We start from the raw sequence: 27653 nt of genomic DNA, 5'->3' as shown, positions 1-27653 counted from the left end.
CAGTTGCCCCCGCCGCTGCCGCGGGACGGGACCGCCGCCCTCAGAGCCGCAGAGCGGCACGCCGAGCCCCGGCTCGCGTTCCCGCTACCGCGCTGCACCTCGGAAATTGTAGTTCTCAGCTGCTCTGGCTGCGGCAGGGGCTGCGGGAGGGAGAACTGCATTTCCCGTGGCGCCCCGCGGCGGGAGTCGGCATGCGCGAGCAGGCGGGGCGGGGCGGCGGGCAGGTTGCTGTTGTTACATAGGAAACAGCTGAAGAGTCTCCACATGACAGAGGGGGAAGGAGGAAGTGGGGCGACTTGAGGGGTGCTGCTGCCGATCCAGTAGACGGTGGGGCTCGGGCAGCGGCAGTCGCCGAAGAGAGCCCTTCCCGCGACGTGCGGGCTGGCTGCCCTTGAGGGCGGGCTTGCGCCCCGGTGCCGACGCTGAGAGAAGGCAGGCAGAGAGCAGGGGAGCGCCCCGCCGGGCCGCGGCGTCTCGCCGGGGAAGTTTAGTGCGGGGCGGGATCCCGCTGCCCTCTCTCGGACTCCCTACCAGCTGCGGGGGTGGCGCCGGGCATGAACGGCTTCGCCCCCGAGGAGGTGACCCAGCGCGGGGCGGACCCCGCCGCTGCCGCCGCAGTGGTGGGCAATGCAGGCTCCGCCGTGGAGGTGCCGCCGCCGCCGCCAGCACCGCCCGGCGTGGGTCTGACCGCTACTGCTGCGGCCTCGACGGGCGCCGGGAGTGCGGGCGGCCCCGGGGCCGGGCAGCTGTGCTGCTTGCGGGAGGAGGGAGAGCGGTGCGGCCGCGCCGCTGGTAACGCCAGTTTCAGCAAGCGGATCCAGAAGAGCATCTCGCAGAAGAAGGTGAAGATCGAGCTGGACAAGAGCGTAAGTCTGGGGAAGGGGATACACGGGACCGCCGCCCCCCGCCTGCGGGTTTTAGCAGTGTGTGCCCTTGCAGCGGCGGTATATACGTCTGGCACCAAATGCGCTCCTCAGGAGCCTGCTGCTTCTATGTCTTAGTCGATCTGGGGGCTTTTAATAAAGTTTAGGATTGTTTTTTCCTTTAGAGATGAGGAAGTGTTGTCTTCCCCTTCCCCCCTTTTACCCGTGGCACGGTGGAGTTTTGTTGGCGCAGCAGGAGGATGGCCTGAAAGTGCTTTCCCTATGCGGGAGAAGGTAGTGGGGAAGCAATCGCCGCTCCTGCCTACCTCTGGGATTGCCTCCCACCCTCCAAGAGCCAAGGGCATCGGCTGCGTGTCTCCCCGTTTCGCCGGAGCGGGAAGAAGCGTGGCCGGGAAGCGCTCCTCCTCCCGGGAGCGGAGCCTGCATGGCTCCTGGCGCACTAGTTTGTGTCTGTTCCTGGCGAGGGCAGCGCTCGGCTGCTCCGCCTCGTGTTGCAATGTTGCACGTCTCTCCTTGCCACAATATCTTCCGCTCGGCAGCCATCAGGCGCCGCGCAGCGCGGCTTGGCTCGGCACGGCCAGGCACACAGAGCGGGAACCCCCCCTGCTCAAGGGGGCGGTTGCTGGGCTGCCTTCGGGCGCCCTTCTACGGCGGGAAATGCTTGGGCGTTCCGGAGCGGTGCTTGCCCGTACCCGGCACCGCGGAAGGGTTGCCAAGCACGAGGGCAAAGCAGCTTAAAATCCGCGGCAGCTGGCACGATCGCTCCATGCGCCCCGAGGGACCCCCGCGCAGGCTACGGCCCGGGGGGTTTTCGCCCTGCAGGCGCGGTGCCAAAAGGCATCACCGTGCTCTCTCTGCTGTTCAAGCACGCAGCTCTGAAATTCAGCGGTGGTGCGCGCTGAAGAGCTCTCCGAAAGCTTCCAGATCCATACAAAGAGAAACTTTTAAAGAAGAAAGGGGGAGGGGAAAGGTGTGTAGGTTGACCTCGCCTTGGCATTGAAAGTAAAACATGGAGGGATGGACATAGATGGGAAATACGAGCCGGCTTTTTGCCCTGCAAAGGATAACTGAAAGCTTGCTTTGTATTTGTTGACTTCCCGATCCCCGAGCTGCGATGAGTGGCTGGAGGCAGGGCTGTACTCGCGTGTCTCTGCAGCCGGTTGGTACAGAATTAGCAATTCAGCGGCCTCAGGGCTAAGCCCGGTGGCACTGATCTGTAGCACAGCACGCTCTTTATTTAGAAGAATCCAGCGGAAAAGCTTCCTTGACTCTCTTAATGTGACTGTGGTTGCTGGAGGGTTGTCTCTGCGTATGCCTTTATATCATAAGTCTGGGAGATACTTACATGGATTTGATTGAAAGATGCCATATTACTCTTCTAGGCAAGACATCTGTATATTTGTGACTTCCATAAAAACTTAATTCAGAGTGTGAGAAATAGAAGAAAGAGGAAAGGCAGCGATGATGATGGTGACTCACCAGTACAAGATATCGACACTCCAGAGGTAGCTAAATAATTGTGGATTTTTTTATAATTGTTGCATTGAGCTTGTTCTTACCGACTGAGTCTGTATAGGTGCCAATTTTCTATCCTTGTAGCTCTATTTTGGAGCATGTGGGGAAAGGAAGATTCCTATCTCACTAACTGAAGTTCATGGCATATTTTCCCTATTTGTTGTGCAGAGCAGGGTGAACAAGATTCGTGTATTTTTAAGTGTCTGCTGGTTCTCTCAGAAAACTGCTATTTTCAACCTTATCCTCTTTAGTACTTCCTCTCCAGCATCCTGCTAGAAGAGGTGCTTTGCCACATACTGGCAAAATCTGCTCTTTGTAGGAGTTGACAGCTTGAAGGGAATTGCACATAGGACTCAGTATATAAACATTTCACTGCCACGACCCTCCAGTCATTTCTTTCTGTGCTGAATGTGTTGCATATGGCTCTTGCAGTTACTCCATTGCCTGAATTACATTAAACACAGAAAGTTTAATGACAGCAACTCTTTGTTTTTAGCCCTTGTTGGGTGTTTTCTCACTTACTGTTTTCACTGCAGACCAGTGAAACGTCATATTGTAAAAGCAAACTACACCTTTCACACCTTTTACATAGCATAGTAGGAGAGACAACATCTTAGGCTTTTTCCTACATGTGCTCTGGGTTATTTCTGCTATAGGCTGTCCTAGCAGGTGCTGTTCAGCATGTTAATTTTGAGCAGAAGCTGTCATGCCTATGTGGTCCCTTCTAAGAGGGATTTTTAAAGCATTCTTCAGAAATTGCTTCATAAGTGTTAATTTAATGACATTCTTACGGTCAGCATCTGCATATATCAGCAATGTAAGTGATGAAACTTTGTGCAAGAATCCCTGCCTAAGGGCACGTGGCTCCAGTCTGAAGGCTAAGGGAATCTGGTAAGAGGATTTCAGAGGCTTGGGAGTAGTTCAATGTGGGGCTGTGTTGTTTGTTAAATTTGTGGAATTGTTTCTTTGAAAGTTCTAAAGCTAACGTTTTCTGTAGTTTCAGGTAGCTGGCACAGTGGTAATCACAGCTGTTCTGCAAGTCTGTTTTGTTTACTGATGCAAGAATTATAAAGCATGTCACAACTGATGGATATCTCTAGAAAAAGCAAGGTTTTTAAAATGGTATTGCTGCAGGAAAGAAAACTTCCTTGAAAGTGTTTTTTGAGGAATTTCAGCTGGCCATTTGGACAATGGCAGTATGTTCATTCCCTTCTTTATTTTCAATTCCTATTCAGCTTACTAATGAAAAAAAATCCTCCTTCTGAAAACTTGAAAGGCCCTCCCCTTTTCCCTCGCTGTTATGACCATCACTACTTGTTAGAATTGATTTCTACAGGAGAGAAAGCAGCTTTCACAGTAGTGTTAGCTTCAGGGACTTGGTGGAAAGCTGCTGCTCCTCCTCTGTGTGGTGCTCTAGGATGTGGATTCCTCACTGTGACTTGGGAAGTAGAATTTGTATTGTATAAACTTGAGAATACCAAAGGATACCTGTACTCTGTTGTGCAAGGTGGCAGCCTATCGTGTTTGGTCAGATTACCAAGTATATGCTAGGACTGCTGTTTAAATATTCTAGAGTTCAGTTGCCACTGATGTAGCAGCTTTTCTCATTCACCCTGCTTTTGCCTCTTGCTTTCCCACTCAGTCACCTGGTTAAGCTCTCTTATGTTGTCAAGGAGGGTGGGAGGGTAAGCTGTTGCTGGGGGCAGTCACTGTTGATCAAAGTGCGTGGGATTCTAAACAGAGGGAGTACTGGGTTAAGGCTGCATGTTTATATCCTTAAGAGGATCTTGTGCAATTCTCTCAACTGTCATATCACAGTGAAAAGTAGTTTTGGATAGCTATGCCCCTGCACATAACTCCTGCATTGTGCTTATGTGGCAAAGATATGTTTGGAGAGCAAGAGCAGCTGTTTCCCTCTCTCACCTCAAGCCAAGAAAGCTTTCTGCTCTAGACATTTTCCTAACTCTAATTGTGCTGTCTCATGGTGCAGATGTGCTATGTCTTTCATGCAACTTGTATAGAATTTGGTGGCTGAAGCAGCACGCTCATGTTACATGATGAAAACTGTTACTGGGCTTTCGTGTTATGCTTGTACTAGAGAACACAAAAAAAACCCCCCAACAACCCAGAACTGATTAAAGTACAATAATGAGTTACAAATATTATCCACAGCTAAGGGGAGGCAGAGCCATGCTTCATAACAATAAAAGGCTCTTAAACCAAACTAGGATATTTTCATTTCTGCTGAAAGGTGCAGGGTCAAGTTTGGGTTTGGGTTTTTTGTTTGGTTGTTTTTTGTTTTTTTTTTTTTTTCCTCAAAATGAGATCTGCTAAGCTATTTACACTTGTATCAAAATGTTTTTGAGAGGCAAACTATTAATGACTGAACTCTTTTCAGTTACATTAGATTGTTTTTTTCCCCCTCTTTTCTTCTAGGTTGATTTATATCAGTTACAAGTAAACACACTTCGAAGGTACAAAAGACACTTCAAACTACAGACCAGACCAGGACTTAACAAAGCACAGCTTGTTGAAGTACGTATGAATGTTTGTTCCGTAATAGAAAATGCAACTTGCTCTGGCATGTGGCTTTCTACACAATGTGATCCTTGCATAAAGAGCATAGGTAACGTGGATTTTATGAGAACAAAAGGGAACTGCTTATCTAGCTTCCTTCATTTGCCACAGCTGAGCCAAGTAAGTCAAAAGTGAACGTTCTTCCCACAGGAGGAACTCTTAACTTCTGAAAAGACTGTATGCTGCTGAAAAGTGCAGTGTTGAGTTGGCACAATAAGATGATCTGTGTGTCCCTGAATATCATAGAATTATGGATTTATGGTATACACATTAGTCCCACCTTCACCCAAAGTGCCCTACTGAAAAAAAGATCTAGAAATAGAAGTGGCGGAAGAGTTGTAGCAAGGTTCAAGCTTTGCTGTAAAAAGCTAGTTACTGCAAGCATGTATTACCCTATATATTAGGCATGGAAACATGAAGAACAGACTTCTATTGATAATTAGTTCTGTTAATTAAAAACCACTGGGATCTGCCCCAAAAACATGACTATGAAATTATTTTTTTCTTGGCAATATTCTAAAAGTGCTGAAGCCGTGGCATGTACAGCCATAAATATGTCTGTGTGTAAGTGTAAATTTAAAGGTATCCTTCTATGCTGCAAAGATGCAGTTACAGCATGCTGAGGTAAATCCGTGGGAGAGCTGGTGGTAACAGGGAGATGCAGCTGCAGTTTTTTCGATTTTTGTATTGTTACACTCAACGTGCAGACATTTTGTTGGTCTCTCCTGTATTCCATGTGGATTAAAGGCAAGGTTCTTAAATGTGTGGGAGATCTCAGGGCTGAGCTGTGAAAGAGTAATGCTGCTGCCACTGAGTAAGAATTTAAAATCGGTCTTCTGTTTTCTGATGTGAGCTGAGGTAGAACTAGCTCTTGAATTAGCAGGACTGGCACAAGCAGGTCTTGTTCTGCAAAACTAGCACTTCTGAGGGCCTGCTTTAGGTACATCTCATAAGATATTTGCACTGTCTTAATGTTTCTTGCACTGCTTTGATGTGACTAGGCAAGGCTTCTGTCATGTGCTTGCTTTGACCTGCAGGTATTTGTGAGCCTTAGCTGCAGAGCTTCCTCATTTTACAGTTCATGTGATTTCTTGTAACCTGTCCTGATGTACAATAGACATTCCTCTAGCTATTACTTAGAAGTCCACTTTAAAGGACTCTTTCAAACTGCTTCTGTCATTTTTTTTGAGAGTGAGGTTTTGAAAGCTTTCTAACCTGTTAATTATGCTAAAGGTTTATGTCCTGTAGTAGTCAAATGAGCAGTCCTGTTTTTCTCACTTCCTCTTGCTAATTTTAATCTACTAAAGTATTCTGCAAAAAGCCAAGGGATAGGCTTTAATATTTTGAGTGCTTCCTTTTAAAGTTGGTGTTCATTTTCATGAAGGAAACACTTAGCAGAATAACAGAAGTGACTGGAACTATTTAGAGATGGTCATATTTTAATAATTACAGCATGGTGCATCTTTGATTGATAGCTCTGTTTTGAAAAACTGAATATTCAAAGGTGATTGTATTGTCTTAGATATTTCTTGATATGTCTTAGATATGACTTGATACACATTTCTCATCTTGAGTAACGAGCAGTAGCCTTATTTCTGTGCTGTTGCTCTGTTGATACTCTATAATTATTACTTGCTTTACCGTCCAGGTTTGTCCACATAGGAATATGATTACACCTATCCTTGTTTCGAACACTTCTTTTTTGTTTTTCTTTTTTCCTCCCTCTTGAAATTTTTCTAGGCTTTTTACTTGGGAAATGAAGGTATAATCTGCTGTAGTTGTTTCACAGTTCTCAATAAAATGGTTCTGAACTCTTTAATGGCTTTTAAAGACTTTCAAAGAGACATAGGTTTTAGTTTCTAAGTTTCTTGGTCAAGCTTTTAAACTGTTTAATGTAGTCGATTTAAATCTGACTATTTCTGCATATAAGGGTGCTTAATTAATTTCCTTCCATTCTTCTTTTTGTAGATAATTGGCTGCCATTTTAGGACAATTCCAGTGAATGAAAAGGACACCTTAACATATTTCATCTACTCGGTGAAGAATGACAAGAACAAAACAGATCTAAAGACGGATAGTGGGGTTCATTAAACGTTAAAGGTTGGGACTGAGATTCAGGCTGCAAATCAAAAGACTGAGGGGTTTTGTTGGTACCTGAAAGCTTTCTTTGTAACTTTTTTTCCCTAGAGAGTTTATCTCTGTTTTATTTTTCATAATCTTGCTGATTTGTTTGAAAACCATCTCTTATGAAACAAATTTCCTCAGCAAAAGTATTTTAAATAAATATCACTGATATTGTTGCTCAAGTGGGTGTGTCTGTAACTTATTTAGTGAGTTACTTGTAGCTAATGGTTAAGCTTTGAATAATTGTGCAGCAATACTAAAATATGTTTCAATTAAAATGTGCTAAAGATATATTTATGAATGTACTTCAAGTTCAATGCCTTTAAAAATGAAAAAACAAAGTAACAAACCAACCAACCCCAGAAAAAAGCTGCAGCAGACTTGCCGATAGGTTCTTTTTTGTAAGGTAATAGGCTTTAAATGGCAGTTCCCAGGTGTTAGCTGGACAAAGACAGATGACTAACATTTTCTTTTTTCCCCTTTTGGAAACAATTGATGGAAGGTTTGATTTGTTTATTCATCTTGTCATTGCTGGAATATATGCTTCCAAGCACTGAAGCCTTTGTGCACCTGTACTGAAATGAAAAAAAAAACCTGCAGCTCTTGAATTTCAAAGCTGTAAGTATGGATGAAAAGACTGCTGCAGCTTACTGTGCTGAGAAATCCTTCTACTCAGTAAGAAATCTTTTAGCTGCTGACTTTTCGTCTGCATAGGCTGTGGCTAAGAACTTAATTGGAGAATGGAAGACAGTGTGTGTACTGGATCAATATGGTACCTTCTAATAGGTATAGTCTGCTTTTCATTGTGCACATTACTTAGGCCTGTTTAAAAACAAACAAAAATAATACAGAAAAAAAACCCCACAAACAAAACCCAAACTAAAAACTTATGATAGCATATGAGAAAAATATCAATCAGTACTTTTGCTTTCCATTGAGTGTCTTAGTAGTGTCTGATGTTGAAGAAAGCATTATGAATGACACCTCATATTGCTGTTTAACTGTTGTGCCAGTCTAAATGTGTGGTGTATGGAATATGATTTTCTGCTTTAAGATGGGCAATAGGTTGAAGAAAAGTCAGAGGGGGGAAGTTTTTTGTGTTGGAGCAGAAGAGAACACAGCTTCAGCTGTGTTCAGTTAGCATCTGTTGCAACTCTTAACTTTATCAGACCTTTAAAAGCTTTTTCAGAATTTGGGAAAAGTGAGCAGGTAGTACTTCTGTGGTCTAATCTGCTCAGTGTTAATCTTGGAAGTTTTTTGAGAAGTACTACCTTGCTAGCATCACTGCAACTAAGATGCTTCATTTGCTACCCATGACACTTGCATAGAACTGGCTGATAAACCCTAAATTCAAACTGGCTGCCTTCCCAGTAGCTCTTAGTGGCCTGATTTCTTTCACTTGCCGTGTTTTATGTATTTCCACAAAGTTCTGCGGTGCTGGCTGAAGTTCCAAGACTGGTATCTAGCTAGTGGCAGCTAAAACCACTCATCCTTTGAAGAAAGGTTTTAGCACCCATATCACTACAGTGACTGCAAACAATTTTATCCTTTGCATAAATTCAGCTTGTCATCTTCAAAGTACTAGTTGGAGAAACAATCAGAGAAGCTGGCTTTTGATAGGACATCTGAAGCCTTTATGCTTTTTTTCTGAGTCTGGTGAGGTCAGTGTTCTTGCTAAGTGTTCTTGCTAAGCTTGGCAAGACCTGTAGAAGAAATTTTAAGAAGGAAGGAGAGTGGAGCAAGTTTCTATGGGAAATCAGTCTTAAAATTGTAGCCTAAGTGACCCTATCTTGCTGCATGTGGAACGTGGCAAAGCCTTTCTCCAGCGGATTATGGGTTTTCCTTAGCCAGGAATGATGGAAGGAGAGTAACTGAAAACCACCTACTAACTTCACTACCTAGCTATGCATGTGCCTTAAATATTCTGCTACTGCTGCTTTGGAAAACTGTGAATGTCAGGCATATGCAACATTATTCATGTAGAGATGATGGCACAACCAACAGAAATTACATGCCCTTATTACTGCTAGAAGTCTATAAAGGTCTTGTACCCAAGAGCAGATACCATATATTTTCTTAGTAGAGCACTGACTTTGTATGTTTTTGACTGTGGGTTGCCAGATTTATGGGATATTTTTACCCTTAATTGATGATTTGGTAGGAAGCCCAAATGACTTGAATAATTACACAGACTTAAAAATCCTGATGACACAAACTGTTTGTTTAACAGTCACTAGCATCAAAATTACACGACAAATAGTACAGACAGACTTACTTGAAATATTTATTATTAGATGTATATGATCACACACACACACTCCTCCACTATCCAGCCCTCCTTTAAAAACAAGAGTAGTCATCATGGTATTTTATACTACATGTAAAGTAAGCCTGGTAAACTGATGGTGGTAGGTTTTGTGGTGTAATGGTGCAAGATATTCGATGAACAGAACACTTTTTGAGTGGAAAAGACTTAAGTAGTTTCTTCAATGTTACACACTTTCCATGTGACTCACTTGATAGCTGAAGAGTTTGTATGTAAGACAGTCACCCAGGCTCACTGCCTTGTTCAGGTGACTTTCCTTAAAGTTTGTTTCTTTGTAAGCTTTGGGTGGTTTTTATCTTGCACTGTAGTCAATACTGGCTGATGTTGAGAGGTGACTCTACATACGCAGCCTAAATTGTAATACCTCTTAAATACTTAAGATGATTACTTCTAAAATTGTGAGACCTCTTTGTCTTTACTTTCCTACTTATTTCCCTACAAGGCTAACCTAAAAATAAAAAGCTAGCACTTTAGTTCTTAATGCTGAGGTACTGCATTTCAAACAAGACAATTTAAAGAGCTGTTAAGTGTGGATTTGTATGTTGCCTTAAACCTTACACTAGTTCCATCCTTTGTAGACATCTCTCTTGTAGTTCTTCTAGTATTTTAGAAGTTCAGTGTTAAGATTAGCCAGTTCAAAGTTTTATGGATTGCATAATTAATGCAGGTAACCAGTTAGACATAATTAAGACCTAAATGTGCTTTAGTACTGCTATGTGAGTTTTGACTTTTTTTTTTTCCCCCCCCCCCCCCAGTGGAATAGTGAATAGTGGAAGTTTACCTTTTCATGTGCATGGGTTTTTTTTTGTTTGGTTGGGGTTTTTTGTTTTGTTTAGGATGCCTAACTGTGATATTTGTTCTTGTCTGTAGAAGTGCAGGTACCAAGCAGCCTCAGCTTAACATTAACAGTGTAGTGGAAATAAAGCAATAAGCTGTACTTGCAGTAAGTTGCTATAGGAATCACGTTCTTAGCCACATGGTGACTTAAGCTTGGAGTCTCTTCATCAAAGCTGGTTGAGAATGTTGATGGGTAACATGCATTAGGCTTTTTGCTGGGGGATGCATGCTAGGATGCATTAAGTGCTTGTACACCATTATGGAAATTAAGGCAGCCACCAAATTTGAAAGAACTTCTTACATATTTGAATTCCAAAGATACAGAAAGGATTTTTTCTACAGTACAAAAAAAGGCACTGCCTTATGGTTACAAGGGAAGGGGTTTTGTTGTTGCTGGTTGGATTTTTTTTTCCACTTCAAAGCATTATTATTACAGTATTACAGAATGATGTCTGTGTCTTCACCGGCAGACTTGATATCCATCACTGACTTTTGCAGGGGAACACGAAAGATATCTTTGGTCCAAAGAAAATATCCCTGAAAGATATTATTAGATTTTAAATAATTAGATCACTGGCCTATCACAACTTTAACATGACATGCATTTCTGGTTTTGGGGGGTTGGGTTTTTTTTTTTTTTTTTTTTTTTTTTTTTTTTTTTTAAACTTCTGGTGGGATATATATGTGAGATTACTGTGCTTGTGGGATGACCACCTAGCAATGCAAATGCAATTGGGTGCAGTTTCTGCATTTCTATGTCTGGCCTGGTTTGGAAGTGATGGCAAAACTTTAATTCATTCAACAGAGTGCCAGAGCTCCACCCTGATATTTTAGCTTTGAGAAAGTAAATTAGCATTGTATTATAAAAATAACTAAGTTTGGCATGTGGACACGTACTACTTAGTGCAATTTATCCTGAAAGCATACCTGCAAATTAGGTCGTCTGTGCCTCAAGACAGTTGAAGGAAGACCTCCTTATGTATTTGTATTGATATCAGAAACTTTATTAGGCTGCTCAAAGCTCATAGGCTGGAGCTGGAAATGCAAAGTATGCTTCAGGGTGAAGACGCCATATCTGGTTTTATGGAAGGTAAAATATGAAAAAACTTCTTTAAACTCTGCTCTCAGTTTGAATGTGAGGTGTCTGGGTTTAGAAGTCATCCTCACTTAGTTCAAATCTAGGTCCTTACAGGACTGCTGAAATTTGCCTTTTATTGGATTTTAGGGGACTTGAGTCATTTTTGCTTGCCTATGTAATACCATCACATGTTAGTGTCCCTGAAGTATTAGTAAGTTTTGAAGTGTTGATATTTTTAATCAACATTTCCTGAAGATGTTACTGGAAAGCTGAATGAAGCTTCTCTTAGTACATTTTATTACTTCAAACCATAATGGGTTAGTAGCGTTTATTAACTCAGTTTTGTTGGGATGTGCATTCTTTCTGTAAAACAAACAACAAAAACTCCCAGGTTCTGTGAGAGCATCACCATTCAGCCTTGTCAGCAGTGCCAGTGAGACAGGGAAATGTCAACATTCTTGGGATAAATCTTTTCCCTCCCTTGCAGGCAGTTGTGAATCTGTTTCCCCCCTGTTTGCTTTCCTTCGTTGAACAGCTCTCTTTACAGAATCCTTTATTCAGCTATCATATCTCCATTCCCCATGGAATAGCAAAATAGTTCTTTACAGAAATCAAACAATTTTGTTGATGGTCCTGAAAACAAATTCGTTGCAAAGTGCTGTGAAAAGGGATTTGATGTAGTTCTCATATTTAGCTTAGATCAAACATGAGAGGCAATTGTTGGGTGATTTTTAGATGCTGAAGTCGTCTATAACAGGACATACAAATTTACAAAAACTGCAAACTGGCAGCATATCAGGTAATTTGCTGTGTTTTGATATAATTTCAAACCATCTGAAGGTGATGCATTTCTTCAAAATGCCAGCTTATTCTAACTTCAGTGGAAACTGTAAAATTATGGAAATATAATGGATGTTCATAGAACTGTAAAAGTGTGTCTGAAATGACATGATGTGTATGAACTGGCATGGTCTTACTTTGGGCAGCAGAGCAATTCATTCAAGTTGCAGTAGCAGATCACCTCACAGCCCTTCCCTTCCCAAAAATGATCTTGCAGACTGTCATCAATTTGTCGAAGGTTCTCCATGCCTTCAGGGATGTTGTGACAGTTGTGGTCTTTGAGGGACCTCTTGTAACAAGAGGGACGCTGGGAAGGCACCGCAGGTGTACCCAGGAGGGTGCTCAACAGAAGCAATGCTGAGACCATCTTCATTTTTGCAAAGGTTCCCACAGCAGAGCACTAAAGAGAAATGAGGTACGTGACACAGGTACAGCTGCTGAACACATCTCTTTCTCCAATTTATTTTCTGGCTTTCATTTTTCTTTCCTGTGAACTTTCGGAGGTTTCAGCCTGAGTGCTGGAAAGTGTTTTCTCCTAGGAGTTAAATAATATTGCAGCAGAACTGATATTCATTACTTTCTGTACAGCCTTGGGAATACTTTCATCTGGAATCAAGGCTTCTGTTACTGGCAATTTTGTTTCTTTGGCCTCTCACCTTGAGAAAATTGCTTTGAGCTGAGTGTGTTCTCTTGGTGGTGTAAGTGAATGTATCAGTTGCTACCAAACCAGGGGAAAATGTGCTGGTGTGTTTCCTTGCCTTCCTGGCCATTTTGCCTGTCAAAACAAGAGTAACTCACATAAAATTATAGTATCTTTCTTCATCATGATAGAGGATTGAATCCTCTATCATGGACTGCTTGAGAAACTGAAGCATTAAACAGTAAATGAGGCTGAAGCTCTCTGCAGAGCTGCCAAATGGCACTGTTGTGGACTGCAGGCTTTGGTGTGATACAACATTACTGAGAAAAATCTTTTTTGTATCTTTTTTGATGATGCAAACTTGCTACAGGAGGTCATTCTGGTTTAACTGGCTTTTTAAAAGACAGGATAAATTATCCCTTACAAAACTTTCCTCTTGGTGGTTGGCCTTCCTGTCTTCTCCAAGAGCTTGTTTAATGCTAGCTGTGCTGTTCTGTGGTGCTTTGCACAGAAACTGACCATGTCACAAAGCTTTGGATAAGATGTTTGGAATTTCACTAATTTCTAAAATAGAATTTTGAACAATGATTTAACCTAGATGTTATTGGTGTAAGGAGAAAGTGGGGTTTTTACCTTCCCTCACACTTGAATGAAAGGGGTCGGATACCTTACCAAATTGAATTAATAATTCTGCTCTTAAAACTAACCTAAAACAATGCCCCAGCAAGTTGTCCCTTAGTCCTCCATGCTGGACTTGTGTTAGCCTCAAGGAAGACTTAGTAGTCCTTCATTGTGTGGACGCTTTGGAGTTGATACTGTGACACTACAACATTATGGCTTGCAGGGCTGCAGAGCAGAGTGCTTTAAATTAACCCAGAAATAACTAAGAATAAAGCACATTCTGATCAAAGACTCCAATGCTAAATTGACAGAGCTTAGATTAAAAAAACCCCAAGCTGTAGAAGTCACTAAGACAATCGCTGGTTTTTCTTGTAAAATGCTTGATGTCATCTTTGAAAAACTATCAAATGTATAAGTTTAATGTATTTTGTGGTATTTTTTCCTTGGGTAGTTATATGACTACCATAATGGTCTGGCTGATCTTCCATTTCTTCAGTCAATGAATGGCACGCCAAAGAGTCTAGCAAAGAAAATGTGGGAATTTGTTTTTATATTAGGGATAAAATACTACTATGCCTCAACAATGCTCTTTGATTGTATTTTTCCATAAGATTTTGTGCAAACTGTTTAACACTTATAGCCATATAAAATATTATAGAGCAGCTAGGGTATTAAAGAACATGACTGAGGTGAAAACAAGCTCTTGTGTATTTTTGAACTTCTGTCACAGAAGGAAAATTAATTGAATTATTCCTTTTAGTTTCCATGAAATTGCATTTGAACTTTTAAGTAGGAGACTCCTATAAACCACTAGTAATGGAGCCTTGGGGATCTATTTTTTTTTATTACCTTAGAGTGCAGTATTGAATAGCATACTGTCTTTATTAGCTTTGGACTTCAAAACTACTTCTCAAATAAAGTAAACATTGTTCTGACTTAGTCTGATATTGTTTTCTAAAGTTGAGTAAAGAATTAATTATGTATTATGATGATGATGATTTTTATTTTATACGAAAGCTGCAGTTATGAGAGTCCTGCTCAGAGAAGTCTAATGCTCAAAAGAGGACAAATTTGTTTATGCTATCCTTTCATAAATGCCAATGTCATGGGGTACAATTTAACATTCTTTTGTTCAAATAATTGAGATTTATTATTTAAGTATTTAATGAAAGAAAATTTCCATGAAGGAGAAATGTAGGATGTGGGTGTTTATGTCTTTGTGTTTCCTGTCACTGGATTATTCTGTGAGTTCTTCCTCTGAGGATGAAGCATTCATCATACCTTATTTTTGTGTATGGTGGGCTTCTTTTTTTGTTTGTTGTGAGGTTTGTTTGGTTGTTTTTTAACTCCTAATAATTGAGGTGATCTTTTCCTCCATGGAGTTCAGCTGGAATGCTTGTTTGAATCTGTTGCCAGCTGCCTGTCTGCTCTTTCTGTCCTGAAAACAGATGGGTTTTCTATAGACTGTCAAATTGCTGGATTCCTAAATCATGACCTGCAATATAAGGTGACTCACTACTTGCCTTGGAATACAACAGGATGTTGCTCTAGTGCATCATCAGAAGGGTTTATGTGGGTGACTGACAAAGGCAGCATTAACAAAGTCAGTATTCTGGTGAGCGATGAATAACCAGCTTTACTAACAGGTCAGTTATGCATCTAATCAATGCTCAGCTTTGATGTTATTAATAAATTTTAAAAATAATAATATTATTTCTGCTTAAATAATTCTTGTGGGTTTATACAGATCATAATCAAAAGGAATCTTTTAGTCAAAGGACCTTTCTTCAAAGTGTTATTTCTTTCCTGTGGGAGAAAGGTCCCTATTTGCAGATAAAAGATTGCTAAGGACCTTGGCATCTCCTCAGCTCCCTGCATGGACTGATACTGCTAAACTCAGCAGACCTTTCACCTGCAGCATCTTTTTCTGAGAAACTGCTACAACTTTACAGCTGCACAGGTGCAGCACAGAATGTCACTGACTGCCTAGGTCAAAACCAGAGTCAATACATGCATATTTATCTCAAAAAATTATATTCTTATCTGAAGCCATACATACTTTCATGTACCGCAGAAACTGTTTTTTTTTCCCTGATTTGTTTTATGAGAAATGCAATGAGCGAATTCAGTCACTAAGGTGACTCAAAGACTCGTTGCTAGCAAGTGCTCTGTTAGGTTTCTTTATTTTATAAAACATTCTGAAAAGAGACCAATGCCGATCATGCTAAGTCTGACCAGGTGCAGTTGGATAACAACTGCTTTATAATTTGGAGTTTCACGTAAAGGAAAATGCTTAGTTTGGGAATATGCACAGTGAGTGAGGAGTTGGTGCTATCCTTGCTTGTTGAGCTGAGAGTGTGTGATTTATCCTGCCAGGAAATTTGGCACCATCAGCTGGATGTGGAGACAGTCAGAAAAGACCAAAGGGGGAAAAAAAACCCCAAACAACAACAACAAAACCCCACAAACCAAAACAAAACAGGTTTCATCCTCCCTGACTGAAAATAGAAGAATTTAATAAGTCACATGATATTAGCAATAGGTCAAGTGTTAGGAGCTAGGAATAGGGGAAACTGAGAAATGGCACAAAATGTGTCTTTCAGCACCTCTGAGATTCTGCATGTTTGGGCAAAGATTATATATTTACAGTTTGGTCTATGAACTATTAAATATACCCTTCAGAGTTATTAAGCTGTCTGCATCTCCAGTTGCCTAATATTGAAAACAAAGAACACATTAACTGGTGTATGATCTTTTGTCCCATTTGTCCATTTGTGGTGTGGGCTGGGTTAACAAATTGTGCTCAAAGTGAAACAAAATTAACATATATTTTCTTAATGTGCTTTGCTTCTTAATGTGCTTTGAGTTCAAGCACTAAAGATATCTCTTTAAAATAAAATCTTTTATTGTTTGTTTCGTCACGTTTCCATTTCAGAAACACCTGTAAAATGCTGAGCTAAATATTTAATATTTAGATATGTTAGCACGTAACAATTAGGCTTATTAGTGTATTCCTAAGAAATCATTACACAAGAGCTGCATAACTGATAATATTATTCAGAATTTTTTCCATTAAAAAAAAAATTACTTCAAATCAAATTTGCTTCAACAGTTGGTGCATTGTAAGGAAAGCAGCTCTTCCACCGAGGATGAATTGAGTGAATTACTGCTTTGTAATTACCGTCAATACCGTGATTCTTTCCAGAAACTGAGTTCTCATTAAAACCCATTTAGTTTTCTTAAAGACAGCAATTCATTGGGAACACATCTCTCTCCATATTCACTGATTTTGCAATAATATTGAGCACAGGAAGGCAATATACTATGTTTAATGACCTCAGATGTTAATGTGTAGCACCCACCTTTGAAGAAGACCAAGATAATGACAGAATTCTCCTTAGCTGGATCTTATCCATGCATCTGTCTTGAACTGCATCCCTTGCCTACAGTATATCTGCATCTCCCCAAATCTTCTACTGCATGTTCCCATGTATATTTCTAATTCTACACTCTGTAACTAGCCTCAGCAGAACAAGTGCACAAGGATAATTTCATGAGCAAGACATACCTTTCTTTTCTGCTTCACTCCTAGTTTCTTGGCAGCTGTATCTTTTTAGGTGCACCCAGAGAGAGTGAGCTAGCGGGGATGAGAATAGGGAGGGCTGATGGATGCTGTTGTACAAACAGCTCTTTGTTTGCCCTGACTTCTGCCTGTGAATGACATGCTCTCTTCTCCAGCAATCTTCCCCAGCAAGGGACCAGAGGATGGGCTTCAAGAGCTACCTCTGCCACCAGCCTAGACTGGGAAGGCGTGTCTCCTCAGAGCAAAATGTAACATCCAGGATAGGGGAAGAGGAAACACCCCATGAAATAACCACATCGTGCTATGTAAGCAGACTGGGGAGAGCGGGAAGGAGTGGGGTCCCAGGATCATATGGGCAGAAGAGCGTGGTTGCTGGACAGATACCTTATTTTGCACTGGGCAGAGAAGAGCACACCCAGTCAATCTTGTGCAATACTTTAATTCCTGACTTCAGGATTCTTTCAGTTTTTTGAAACAAAATTGATAAAAAAGCCTGTGGTTACTTCAACCAGACTGCTAGTCCAGCATACTCAGTGAAGCCATACATCGAGGTCCTTGCTGACCAGATCCACCTGGATCCTATGGGATCTGGTATAGGTGATCCTGCTCTGGCAGGGAGGTTGGACTAGATGATCTTTCAAGGTCCTTTCCAGCCCCGAACAGAATAGAATTTTGGAGGAAGTTACTTTGTACTACTATAGCTAATCAAACGATCTGCTACGGTAAAAACACACAGTGAGATTCTAAAAGGAATCAAGAGTATTGTGTATTAATGAGAAAACAATCTTGACAGTGAGGTGTGTGTCCTGGTATTTTTGCTGCAATTTGGCAGCAGAACATCCTGGATCTATTTTGTGATGTGAAGTAAAGTACAAATAAGATTGTACTTTAGCTGTTCAGCTGTGATACTTAAACTTTCTAGTCTGCATCATTTTTATTCTGAGGTTATTTTGTAACCACTGGGTTGTCTCTGTGTGTTGGCCTGCTTCAAAAAGGTGTAGTGCAAAAAGGTGCCTTTGCTCAGTTGACTCCCTTTACAGTTTGATGTCTTGATGCTTTTTCATTTTGATTTTTTCATATGCCAGGAGTGAACTGGGGCCTCTGTAAGAAGTGTATTGTCTTGTCTTCTTCTGCCCCAGCAAGGAGAGTAGTCAAAGGGCACAGGTGCATAGAATCAAACTTTCTGAAACTGAGCCTTACCTACTTGTGGTGATCCCATCCAGCAGGGTGCTTCCTCTCTCTGATGGGGATGGGCAGCTGGGACAGCAAAGAGCAGGATGCATAGTTGTACCTCTGCCTTTACTTCAGAAACATCAGGCAGAACATTTTTGGACACTAGTGTTATGTGCATGGCAACTTAAAAGGGGAGGGAGGAGGCAGCTGCTGTCAGAACAAGACATCTTTGCCTTTGCAGGGTGACAGAACTCCTGGCACTGCTTTTCTACAGAAATTGTTTTCTGATGCAGATCCTGGCCACAGCAGGCCATGCCTTAAGTGAGATTATCTTAATGCTTCTGGGAGCACACAGTGTTCCAGGGCAGCGCTCTACTGCAGGAGCAGGCAGTGAGACTGACGTGGATGTAATACAGCAGGGGACTGGCTATAAGCAGGGATAAAACTAGGAGGGGGAAATGAGAGCATATTGTGCTGATGTTCTGAATTTGGATGCCTTCTTAGTTAATTGCAAATAAATTTTGGTATGAATAATTTGAAGTTTATATCAAAAGATGCAGTAAAAGTGCATTAGTATTATTTCCTGGCTGCCCATTGAAGTTCTTTTGTGTTTTTCAGGGAGTATCTGTGTTTCCAAAACATATTTTGAAAGTGCTGTTTAAAAGTCAGTCCAGAGAGCTGATGGTTTGAGGGTTTTGTTTATAAAGTGAAGTGTGTGAGGGATAGTTTTCTTCAGGAAACATCCTGCTGCATTTTGGGAAAAGACAGGAGTAACAAAGTTGCTATTTTGCTGGTGATTTTTTGATTCCCTCTCCTTCCATGGCTTCATTGTATCATGGTTTTCAGTCACCAAAAACCTTCATAAACAGGAGGAAATTTTCCCCCTTGTGATGCTGCTTCAGAGTAGAGACTGGAAAGCAAATTGAGATTTGGAGTAAGCGAAAGTTTGGGGGAATGTGGGCAGGCAATTGCAATCCAAGAGGAGGTGGGAGAAAGCTGCTGTAGGAACAACCTTTTCAGAAGTGAAAACCAAGGAGGTTTCGAAGAAAATGCATGGGAAGGGCAGGAGAGCCTGCAGTGGGAGAAAACAAAGTGCAAATCAGGACTTCCAGGTCTTACTTCCTCTCCCTTTTCCCCCCTTTTCCACCCAATTGCCCCACTGCCCTGAATATCTACCTCTATACTGACTCTCTGTCCCTCCTTGTCTCTAGCCCTAGTGGCCTTTCCTTTATTTCCAGTTTCCTTCTGCCTTTTTGCTCCATCCCTGTGTCCACAGCAAGCACATCAGCCACTGTCTGGGGCAGGCAGGTGGGATGCTAGCCCCGAATGAGGAATGCTGAAAATTGCTCAGGCTTTTTGTTCCCCAATGTGGCATCTGGGAGCTGCAAGAGAACTGCAAGGAATTCTTGCTTTTTTACCCTCCCTCTTCTCTGTAGAGAGAGTCATCATTAATTGTGATCAGTTCCTTATATTTAGAGACCCTGTTTTAGATGCATATGTATCCCTGCTCCTGCCTGAAAAGGTATGGCTCTATTAGAGGTAGGATGCAAAGTAGAGCTGTTCCCCTCCCTCCAGGCTGGAGCTGCTAAAGCCAGCAAAAATGATGGGCCGTGAGAAGGCAGTGGCAGATGGAGGCAGGAGGGGAGTAGTGACAATATAGTAGCAGCAATCCATAGGAGATAAGTAGTTTTCAAGGGAGATTGTCCCCAGCTAGAGTGAGAAAGAAGGAAGAAAAGGCAGCACTGAAATTTAGCTGCAAAAGCGGAGCTGCCTCTGACATTGCTCTAGACTAGATTTGTATAATGTGCCCTGGGAAAATAATATTTCTTAAAGTACTCAGAATTATAAATGTGGTTTGCATTTTCAAGGTGTGAGACACAGGTTTCACTTTTTCCTATAAAGAAAATTCCTTTTTCATCTCATCATATCCTTGATATCAACACTCAGCTGTTTGCAGGCTGACAGTGAGAAGTACCAATGCTTCTCCACTCACATTAAACTTTCTTAAAAGATACCACTTAACCTGTGAGTCAGCCAGCTCCTCAGTACATAGAGTTCATATGAGGAACCTCAGAATCTGATTTTTGCAGTACAGAATCTCTACTTGGATATTATAAATGAATTTAAGTATTGTAGGAATGCCCAAAGGCCTTGGAGACTTAATGACCATGTCAGCACAACTAGTACATTAACTGCTGCAATTTATTACAAGGTAACAGTATGTGGGGTACCTTGGAGTCCATCTTCAGCACAATGGATTTTTAAACAAAGATAAAAATCTTGCATACTCATTTAACAAATAGTCACATGTAAATCAAATATAACTCATATTGCACCCTGCACACCACTCAATATCTGTATAATGTCAGTCAGAAAAAAAGTATTTGAAAACAGGTGGGTTTTTTTGTGCTTTAGCTTTGTGTAAATTTAATTTTGGGTCTTGTTTTTCTGTTGATGATTGTCTGTGCTATTGAATACCCTACAATTGCTTTCACAATTCCTGCACTGATAATTTGCTTTATACCTTGTCCCTGCATTAACCTGCAGGATTCATCTGAGTTCTCTGGAACACTGTTCATTGTTTGATTTAAAGAAGTTGGGGATATAGTAGTTCTTGTTCATGCAACATTTATTCTGGCTCTTGCCTGTATTGTTAGGTGACACTTTACTTCCAGCAGCTGTTCTCTGTGGAATCCCAGAGCCCCCCTGTTCCATCTCTCTGATTTTTTTTTTTTTTTGCCTTCCTAGCTTTGTTGTTGGTTTTCTCAACCTTCTTCACAGACGGCAATCTGTGCTTGTTTAAAATATGCAACATAAGGCACTGGGCTAATCAAAGAATCAAAGGCATCTCAGTGTATTTTCTCAGATCAATAATGGTCTGTTGGCAGCTGTTGCTGCTTTTCTGTTAACCCAAGGAGGATGCAATATATTCAGAACTTGCTGATATTACAAACTGTCAATTCCAGACAGGCCAAATGACTTCATGGTGTAAAAGCATACATATAAAGTCTGGTGTCTGGAACTGACAAATTGATCCAATGTGTTATGGGAAAATTACTCTAAATTGAGAAACTGTTCCCAGTTATCAGCCATCACAGATATTGGCTGTCTGATACCTAGAAATCCATACCTGATCTGATTCTTTATTATTTCGGAATGTGATGAGGTTTTGTTTGTGGTTTTTTTTTTTTTACTGTTTTGCTAGGTATTAGATAATGATAGTTAAAGGTGCTTGGTCTTAAAGGTGTGGAGCATTCTGTGGCTGCTGAAGTTCATTGGTGCCAGGAGTCTGATAGAAATCTAAGTGTTACCTTTGCCTCCATCACCTGTTCTAATGTCTTGGTAGTTAAAGAATAAATAAATAGGAAAAAAGCAAGCAGGCAAACAAAGCAAAACCAAAGCAACAACAAACCAAACCAAAACCCACCAAATGTATGTTAGCTATAATGTCTGGCTTAGTTTTTTGGGTTTTTTTTACTCATCACCACTAAAAACATCACATATTCTGTGCTGACTTTTGAAGTCCTTGACCACATCACTTCTTCTGGCTTGTTGCAGGGTAGCTCTGACCCCTACACAAGGCTCTTTGCTGGCTACTTATTTCTGAGGTGTTGCAAAGAGATTGTAAAAGACCTCCAGCATATCCAGACTTTTACTACTGCTGCTCATCCATTTAGTCACCAACAAGACTCTCTCAGCAATAGTGTCTCTGCTGGAAAGTATCCAGTGTGACTGTATGGGGCAAATTCCTCTTTGCCAATGGGCTGACCAACCTGATGAGGAGAGTTTTAAACAAGGAACAACAAAGGAGGAAAATGGCAGACCTCAACTGAGTGAGGAAGTGGTGGCAACTGCAGGAAGCTTGCAGAAGAAGATGGAGGGGAGAGAGGAGATGTTCTGTGGGTGTAAACTATAGTAACAGTTCCAGCTGGGTTTTTGTTTCTGTATCACAGCACAGAAGTTTAATTGCCAGTATGCCATACATTGTCAGCACAGTTACTACTAAATTATATTATTAATATTAACATATTACATTCCTACTATAATTATTAATGGGGGTGGGTAGTTTATGGTTTCTTTTTTAATGGTTTAGAAAAAATTGCAGACAAATCATTCTCTCTCATAGGGCAACAACCCAAGTGTAAGTATTATTCCCATTTCTTGAGGCATACTCAAGACAGATGCTTAACTATTATAAAAGGCTGACTGGTTCCTGGTGGTTTCCAGTTTCTTACATATTTTTGTCTGTTTTATTGTCCTGTAATGGGACTGTATCCCTGGGATTCACAACTCAAGTAGTAATGATTGCTTCAGTTGTAATTACATTTACCCCCTCTTGCCAGTGCTGTTCCTTACTGTTGAACTTTGTTAGTTCTGAGTCAGTTTTTCCAGATTGCTTTTGTTAGTAGCAGCATTAGCATACACAATTCAGGGACCATTTTTACACCCTGAAACATAAGCTGCCTCAGCACAGTCACTGCAAGAGTTTGTACAGTTTGACAATTCTGTGCTTGAAAATAACTGGCATGCAAAGCAGCAAATTGACTTGTAGGTGGTGAATATTCACCATTTATAAATTCATCATCAGGAATTCATGTTTGAAAGCTGTTTGCATTAAATATCTTGGGTTTTCTTTCTCACCAAATGAATAAACATAGGAAGGCTTACTTAAATCCTGGTCCTCATTCTGCCAGTTCTTGAGGGCTTTTAGTTATCCAATAGGAATGTCATTCATTGTTAATTGTATACTGTAAAGCTGGATTTGCTGAAAAGCATGAAGACTCTCATGATTTGAATACTCCTGCAGTGTTTACTGTAATTCCTTTTGCTTTGCTTGCTTTTCTTCATGGTGCATTTCATGTAATTGATGACTTGGTAAGTTCTCCTTTTTGGTTAAGAATTCGGTTTTGCTCTCATATTACTTTGATGATGAGCCTAATTTAATGTGAAAAATAAACCTAAGCATAGCTGATTTGCTGCTTTTTCTTAATTTTTTTTTCTCTTCCATTTCTATCAGTGTCCTATTGCATGTAAAACTTAGACAAAACCACTGCCACCCCCAAAGCATTTAAATTGTAGAAGTATGAATGCTGTTGAGAGCACTCCATAGCAGCATGTAAAAGGTGGATTCTGAAGTGGAATAAATCAGCTTTCCAGAGACCACAACTTATCCCTGACTGATCACACTTTATCACTAGGTGGGTAATGAATTTTTTTTTATTTTAAGAAAATCACTGTGGTAGGCATCACATATATTTTTATGGTTTATTTATATGCTTTATGTTTTTATTTTCACACTTTATTCTTTGAAGAGGGTACACATAATTTGCAGGTTGTTTTGTCACTTGTTTCTCAGTGGCTGGGAGTTGCCTTACGTTTAAACTGTAAGGCTTGTTTCTGCTTGAGGTGGCTAATAGAAGAGTGGGATAATGTTCCTCTGTACCAGCTCCCTGGAACATCTGACCTTGGTCTATTGTCGCCATTGAAAGTAAGACAGACAGGTATGGGAGGGGGAGGTAGGAACTTCCTTGATAACTTTCCCTGAGAAATGAGATTTAAAAAAAAACAACCCAAAGCCTTTGTGCAGAAAGATTAGTCCATGAAGGCTAATGGTTTTGCTAGATGCATGGAGACAATGTTCCTGCACCAAATTAAAAGGTAGAGAAAGAAGATGAGCAGAGAAAGGCCATATGGTTCAGGAAGATCTGAAATCTGTGGCCACATCCATCATGTGATATCTTACATATTAAATATCCTAGGATGAGTTTTAAGAGCCTTCATAGCCCAATATTTCTTTTTTAAAGCAAGAACTTGAACTCTCACTTGAGAAGAGAGCAAAAATCTGCTTTTCTCTTTCCTTGAGCAAAGAAGGGAACCCTACAGTAGTTTAGTGGTTAGCCAGCTTTACCAAGATAAGAGACACAATTTCTTTCTCTGCAACTTAAAAGAGAGCTCTAAGCAGTAGGGTAGTTTGTGTAGGATAATTGGCAGCAGTCATTTGTGTAATTACTTTTTTGCTTATGGAAGAGAAAGAAGTGAGAATAACTTGTCTCCCTTACAGATAACTGCAGAGCTGGCAACTGCAGATCAGATGTTTTAGTTCTAGACCACCAAACTGAAGCACAACTAATTCCACCCAAGCTGATCTTTGTAGTCATTGTGAATGAGCTATTGCATGTCATGTGGAATTCCCCTTGCCACCACCTGCATTTTGTTTGCCAGTCTGGAGGATACCAACAGGACTGAGCCCTGAGGATGAGCACTGGGGGAAATGGTAGGTCTTGGATAAAGGCAGTATTGCATCAAAGATTCAGATAAAAGAAATTGAGCCCTTTTGTAACTCTGGCCTGTTACTGGTTAAATATGCAGCTTATATTTTAATGATATAACGGCAGCACAAAAGCACTGATTTTTTTTTTTTTATTTTTTGGGTGTACACTCTGGTAGTTTAATGCATATGCAATTAAACATCAATCTCTCTTAAAAAGTAGGGGGCTTGGTTAAAAAGAAAAATAAGAATTTATAACAAAATTCTGTAGAACATAGATTTTTAAAAAAATATTTTTAAATTCTAGCAGGCAGACACTCATATGCCCATCTTACTTCATCATCACTCTAAAGAATAATTCTGACATGCAGATATTATGTTTAAAGTCTGCAAAATTGCATCACTCTTTCCTTTCTTCTTGAAATTCTGCTTAGAAGAAGGAAGCTTCAGCAATTCACTTTTGTCTCTTCAGTGGTAGAGAGAAGAGAGAGCACTCCTAATGCTGTTGGGTTTGGGAAGGATGCCAGTTCTGCCATTTGAGACCACAAAATTCAAGACTACTGCCTGATTGCTCATTGTGACAGAAAACATTTTAAAGGGTACTTCACCTAGCTGAAGGTCTGAAGACATCTAGCTTACAGAGAATCTGAAAGGTGCAGTCTCCGCTTCTCATTTGAATTGTACCCAAACAGTGTAAATCAGATAGAAAGAGAAGGCTTCACAGAAAACACATTGTATAGGGAATGTACCTTGTTACTGTATCAGAAAGCAGTGAGATTTATATTAATAAATTTGGACAACTTCAACTGCAAAATTCAGTTTTGTGTATAAGAGTAAAGAACCATTTTTCTTTATTGACATTTCTTACACAAGTTGTTTTCAGACTGAATCCTCCTTTAAAATTATTCTTACCAGTTAAAGCCTGATTTGTACACAACTTTTTAGCAGATTAGACAGATGGGACATGTCTGTGACTGTGTTGGGTTTTCACTTGACAATGCTGATCACACCCCCCGTACCTACCATTGCCTGGAGAAACTGCATCATGATAGTTGTGAACCTGTCTGTAAGGTTAGTTAGCTAGCATAATGTTCATACAGTATGTGTGTACAGTATGAACATCCATATTTTTGTAGATAATATGGTGTATTTTATCCTGCTTTCCAAGAACACCAGTGCCTCCTGCCTGCTGCTGTGCCGCAGGCTCTGGGGATGCACAGCCTGCCAGAGCTGACACCCACTGGTTGTACCTTCCCTCTCAAGGGAAAACGGCCCTCTGATTGGGATATCCACACTACATCTGCTAGGCAAGCTCTAATAATGTCTTGAACTCCTTTTGCAGTTAAAACCTGGGCACGCTGCAGGGTTAAGTTTCTGCTCATAAGTTTAAGAGCAACCTCTGTCCGCTGGCAAGATGTGAGTATGTAAATTCTAATAACTCCCCTTCCTGTGCCTCAAAGGAAATGAAATTAAATGTTGGCATCAGACTGAACACCTGTGGCATGTAAAAGATGATAATTCAAATAAGAGTATTAAGTTTGTGTAATCAGGATTCCCTTTCCCTCAGTTTGGGAATTTGCCTACAGCAGTACTGCAGCTTCCAGTCACTTACATTATGGTCTTCAGGTGTTTTTCTTGCACAGATACACACACCAAAAAAAGTCCCAACTAGAATAACTGTATTGCTTATAACAATTGTATTGGGTTTGGCCGAGCTGGAGTTAATTCTCCAGTGCTGTGTTTTGCAGCAGCAGTTGATAACATAGCAGTGTTTTGGCTACTGTTGAATAAGTACCCAGGCTATGTCTTTTCAATGTTTCCCTGCCCCAAGAGTACATTGAGGGATGGGCAGGATCTTGGGAGGGGACATGGCTGAGCTGGCTTACCTGGACTGGCCAAAGAGGTATTCCATGCCATATGATGTCAGCTCAGATATAAGAATGAAGTAAAAGAAGGAAGTGGGGGGATTGGTCCATGGCGTCTATCCTCCCAAGCAACTACCAAGCTTAGAGAGCCCTGCTTCCCGAGACCGACCATCGTCCTGCTGATGGGAAGTAGAGACTAACATCTCTCTCTTGCTTCCGCGCGGTCTATTGCTTTTGCCTATTATTGTTATTAAATTCACTTCTATCTTATTATTAGCTTGGGTCAATTTCTTTATCTTCTTCCTCCCCTCTCCCCCTGTCCATTTTAGAGGGGGAGTGATAGAGCGGCTTTGGTGGGCATCTGGCCTCCAGGCCAGAGCCAAACCACCACAGTCTATTTTGGTGCCGAAACCCGGGAAGAAGGAAAAAGAAAATACATATATATATAATATAGCTGTAAACTCTGCAGTTTTTCTATAAGCCTGCTGAAGATACAAGCTTCTGTGCTGGTCATGTGGCTTGTTGATAATATTTGCTTTGTTTTGGAAACATTTCAGTTGTTTGGGAACATGCCGAGGCAGATAATGGCTATGTGTTTGTTTCTCCTACTTGTAGGGCTACTGTTCTGTGGGAGCTATGCTGGAGAGGTTATCATTTCTTTCTCCCCGCCTGAAATGAATATAGAGAATTTTATTATGCAGGCCCCCAAGATTTTGATCCATCCTTACGTGAGCTCTCTAGTACTGCTAATCAACGTCACTGGCATGTTACGGGTTTTGTGGAGTTTGGTTCCATCATGGTATGACAGGAAACAGCCCTTGGGTGGGGATATATTGAAACGTGCCCTGAGGTGCTCAGTCCCTGGGTGGCAGGGAGTGTGGAAGGATTTGGGCAGATTCCTAGGACGGTTATCACCTCCCATAGCCTGGGACTTTACCCCAGAAGAGCTGAGCAATCTCACTAAGCTGACTTGCCATCTGATACAAGGGTGCCTTGCCTATCCCAATGAGAACCAACAACTTCTTGCACTCTACTGGGGCCTGGCCTGTGCTTACCGAGCCACAGTTCAGTGCTCTAAGAAAACTGTGGCTGAGGCAGGTACTCAAACATTACCTGAGGATATCATGGTTGAGATGGGGACCCAAATGACAGCCAAAGAGGTTGCCCCAGTAGTGAAAAAGAAACAGTGGACAAGGAGGTCAACAGGTCCCTCTCACCGATTGATGAGGGATGAGGAAGATTATGATCAAGAGGCTGGTCCATCAACTGGCAGATCAGAGGCAGTGAGCGAGATCAAACAAGAAGCAGAAACTACTCGGTCC

The 27653-nt window shown here is 41.2% G+C and overlaps 2 protein-coding genes across 5 annotated transcripts; one reads left to right on the top strand and one right to left on the bottom strand.

The window, feature by feature from the left end:
• The first annotated feature begins 554 nt into the window (after positions 1-554).
• On the top strand, positions 555-7151 carry SAP30 (Sin3A associated protein 30). 4 transcript variants are annotated; one of them, XM_054383106.1, is made up of 5 exons: positions 555-613; positions 731-866; positions 2267-2389; positions 4836-4934; positions 6945-7151. In XM_054383106.1, the coding sequence occupies exons 1-5, from the start codon at positions 555-557 to the stop codon at positions 7065-7067; spliced, it is 540 nt and encodes a 179-aa protein (XP_054239081.1). In that variant the 3' UTR covers positions 7068-7151. The 4 variants fall into 4 exon arrangements, with proteins under 4 accessions (XP_054239081.1, XP_054239083.1, XP_054239082.1 ...); XM_054383108.1 differs by lacking the exon at positions 2267-2389 and having other exon boundaries at positions 4851-4934; XM_054383107.1 differs by lacking the exon at positions 2267-2389.
• A 3594-nt stretch (positions 7152-10745) lies between these two features.
• SCRG1 (stimulator of chondrogenesis 1) lies at positions 10746-12554 on the bottom strand. Its single transcript, XM_054383257.1, has 2 exons — positions 12319-12554; positions 10746-10800 (listed from the first exon to the last, which is right to left on the bottom strand). The coding sequence occupies exons 1-2, from the start codon at positions 12552-12554 to the stop codon at positions 10746-10748; spliced, it is 291 nt and encodes a 96-aa protein (XP_054239232.1).
• Between the last annotated feature and the right edge of the window lie 15099 nt (positions 12555-27653).

This window comes from Indicator indicator, chromosome 8, assembly GCF_027791375.1.
Source record: "Indicator indicator isolate 239-I01 chromosome 8, UM_Iind_1.1, whole genome shotgun sequence".
NCBI classification, from domain to species: Eukaryota; Metazoa; Chordata; class Aves; order Piciformes; family Indicatoridae; genus Indicator; species Indicator indicator.
This window is presented reverse-complemented; position numbering and strand designations above follow the sequence as displayed.

Coding starts and splice junctions, on each gene's coding strand:
- SCRG1 (XM_054383257.1), bottom strand. CDS start 12,554: ATGAAGATGGTCTCAGCATTGCTTCTGTTGAGCACCCTCCTGGGTACA. Junction 10,801..12,318: donor GAATTGCTCTGCTGCCCAAA/GTAAGACCATGC, acceptor AATATCTTTCAG/GGATATTTTCTTTGGACCAA.
- SAP30 (XM_054383105.1), top strand. CDS start 555: ATGAACGGCTTCGCCCCCGAGGAGGTGACCCAGCGCGGGGCGGACCCC. Junction 867..2,266: donor AGATCGAGCTGGACAAGAGC/GTAAGTCTGGGG, acceptor TTACTCTTCTAG/GCAAGACATCTGTATATTTG. Junction 4,935..6,944: donor ACAAAGCACAGCTTGTTGAA/GTACGTATGAAT, acceptor TTCTTTTTGTAG/ATAATTGGCTGCCATTTTAG.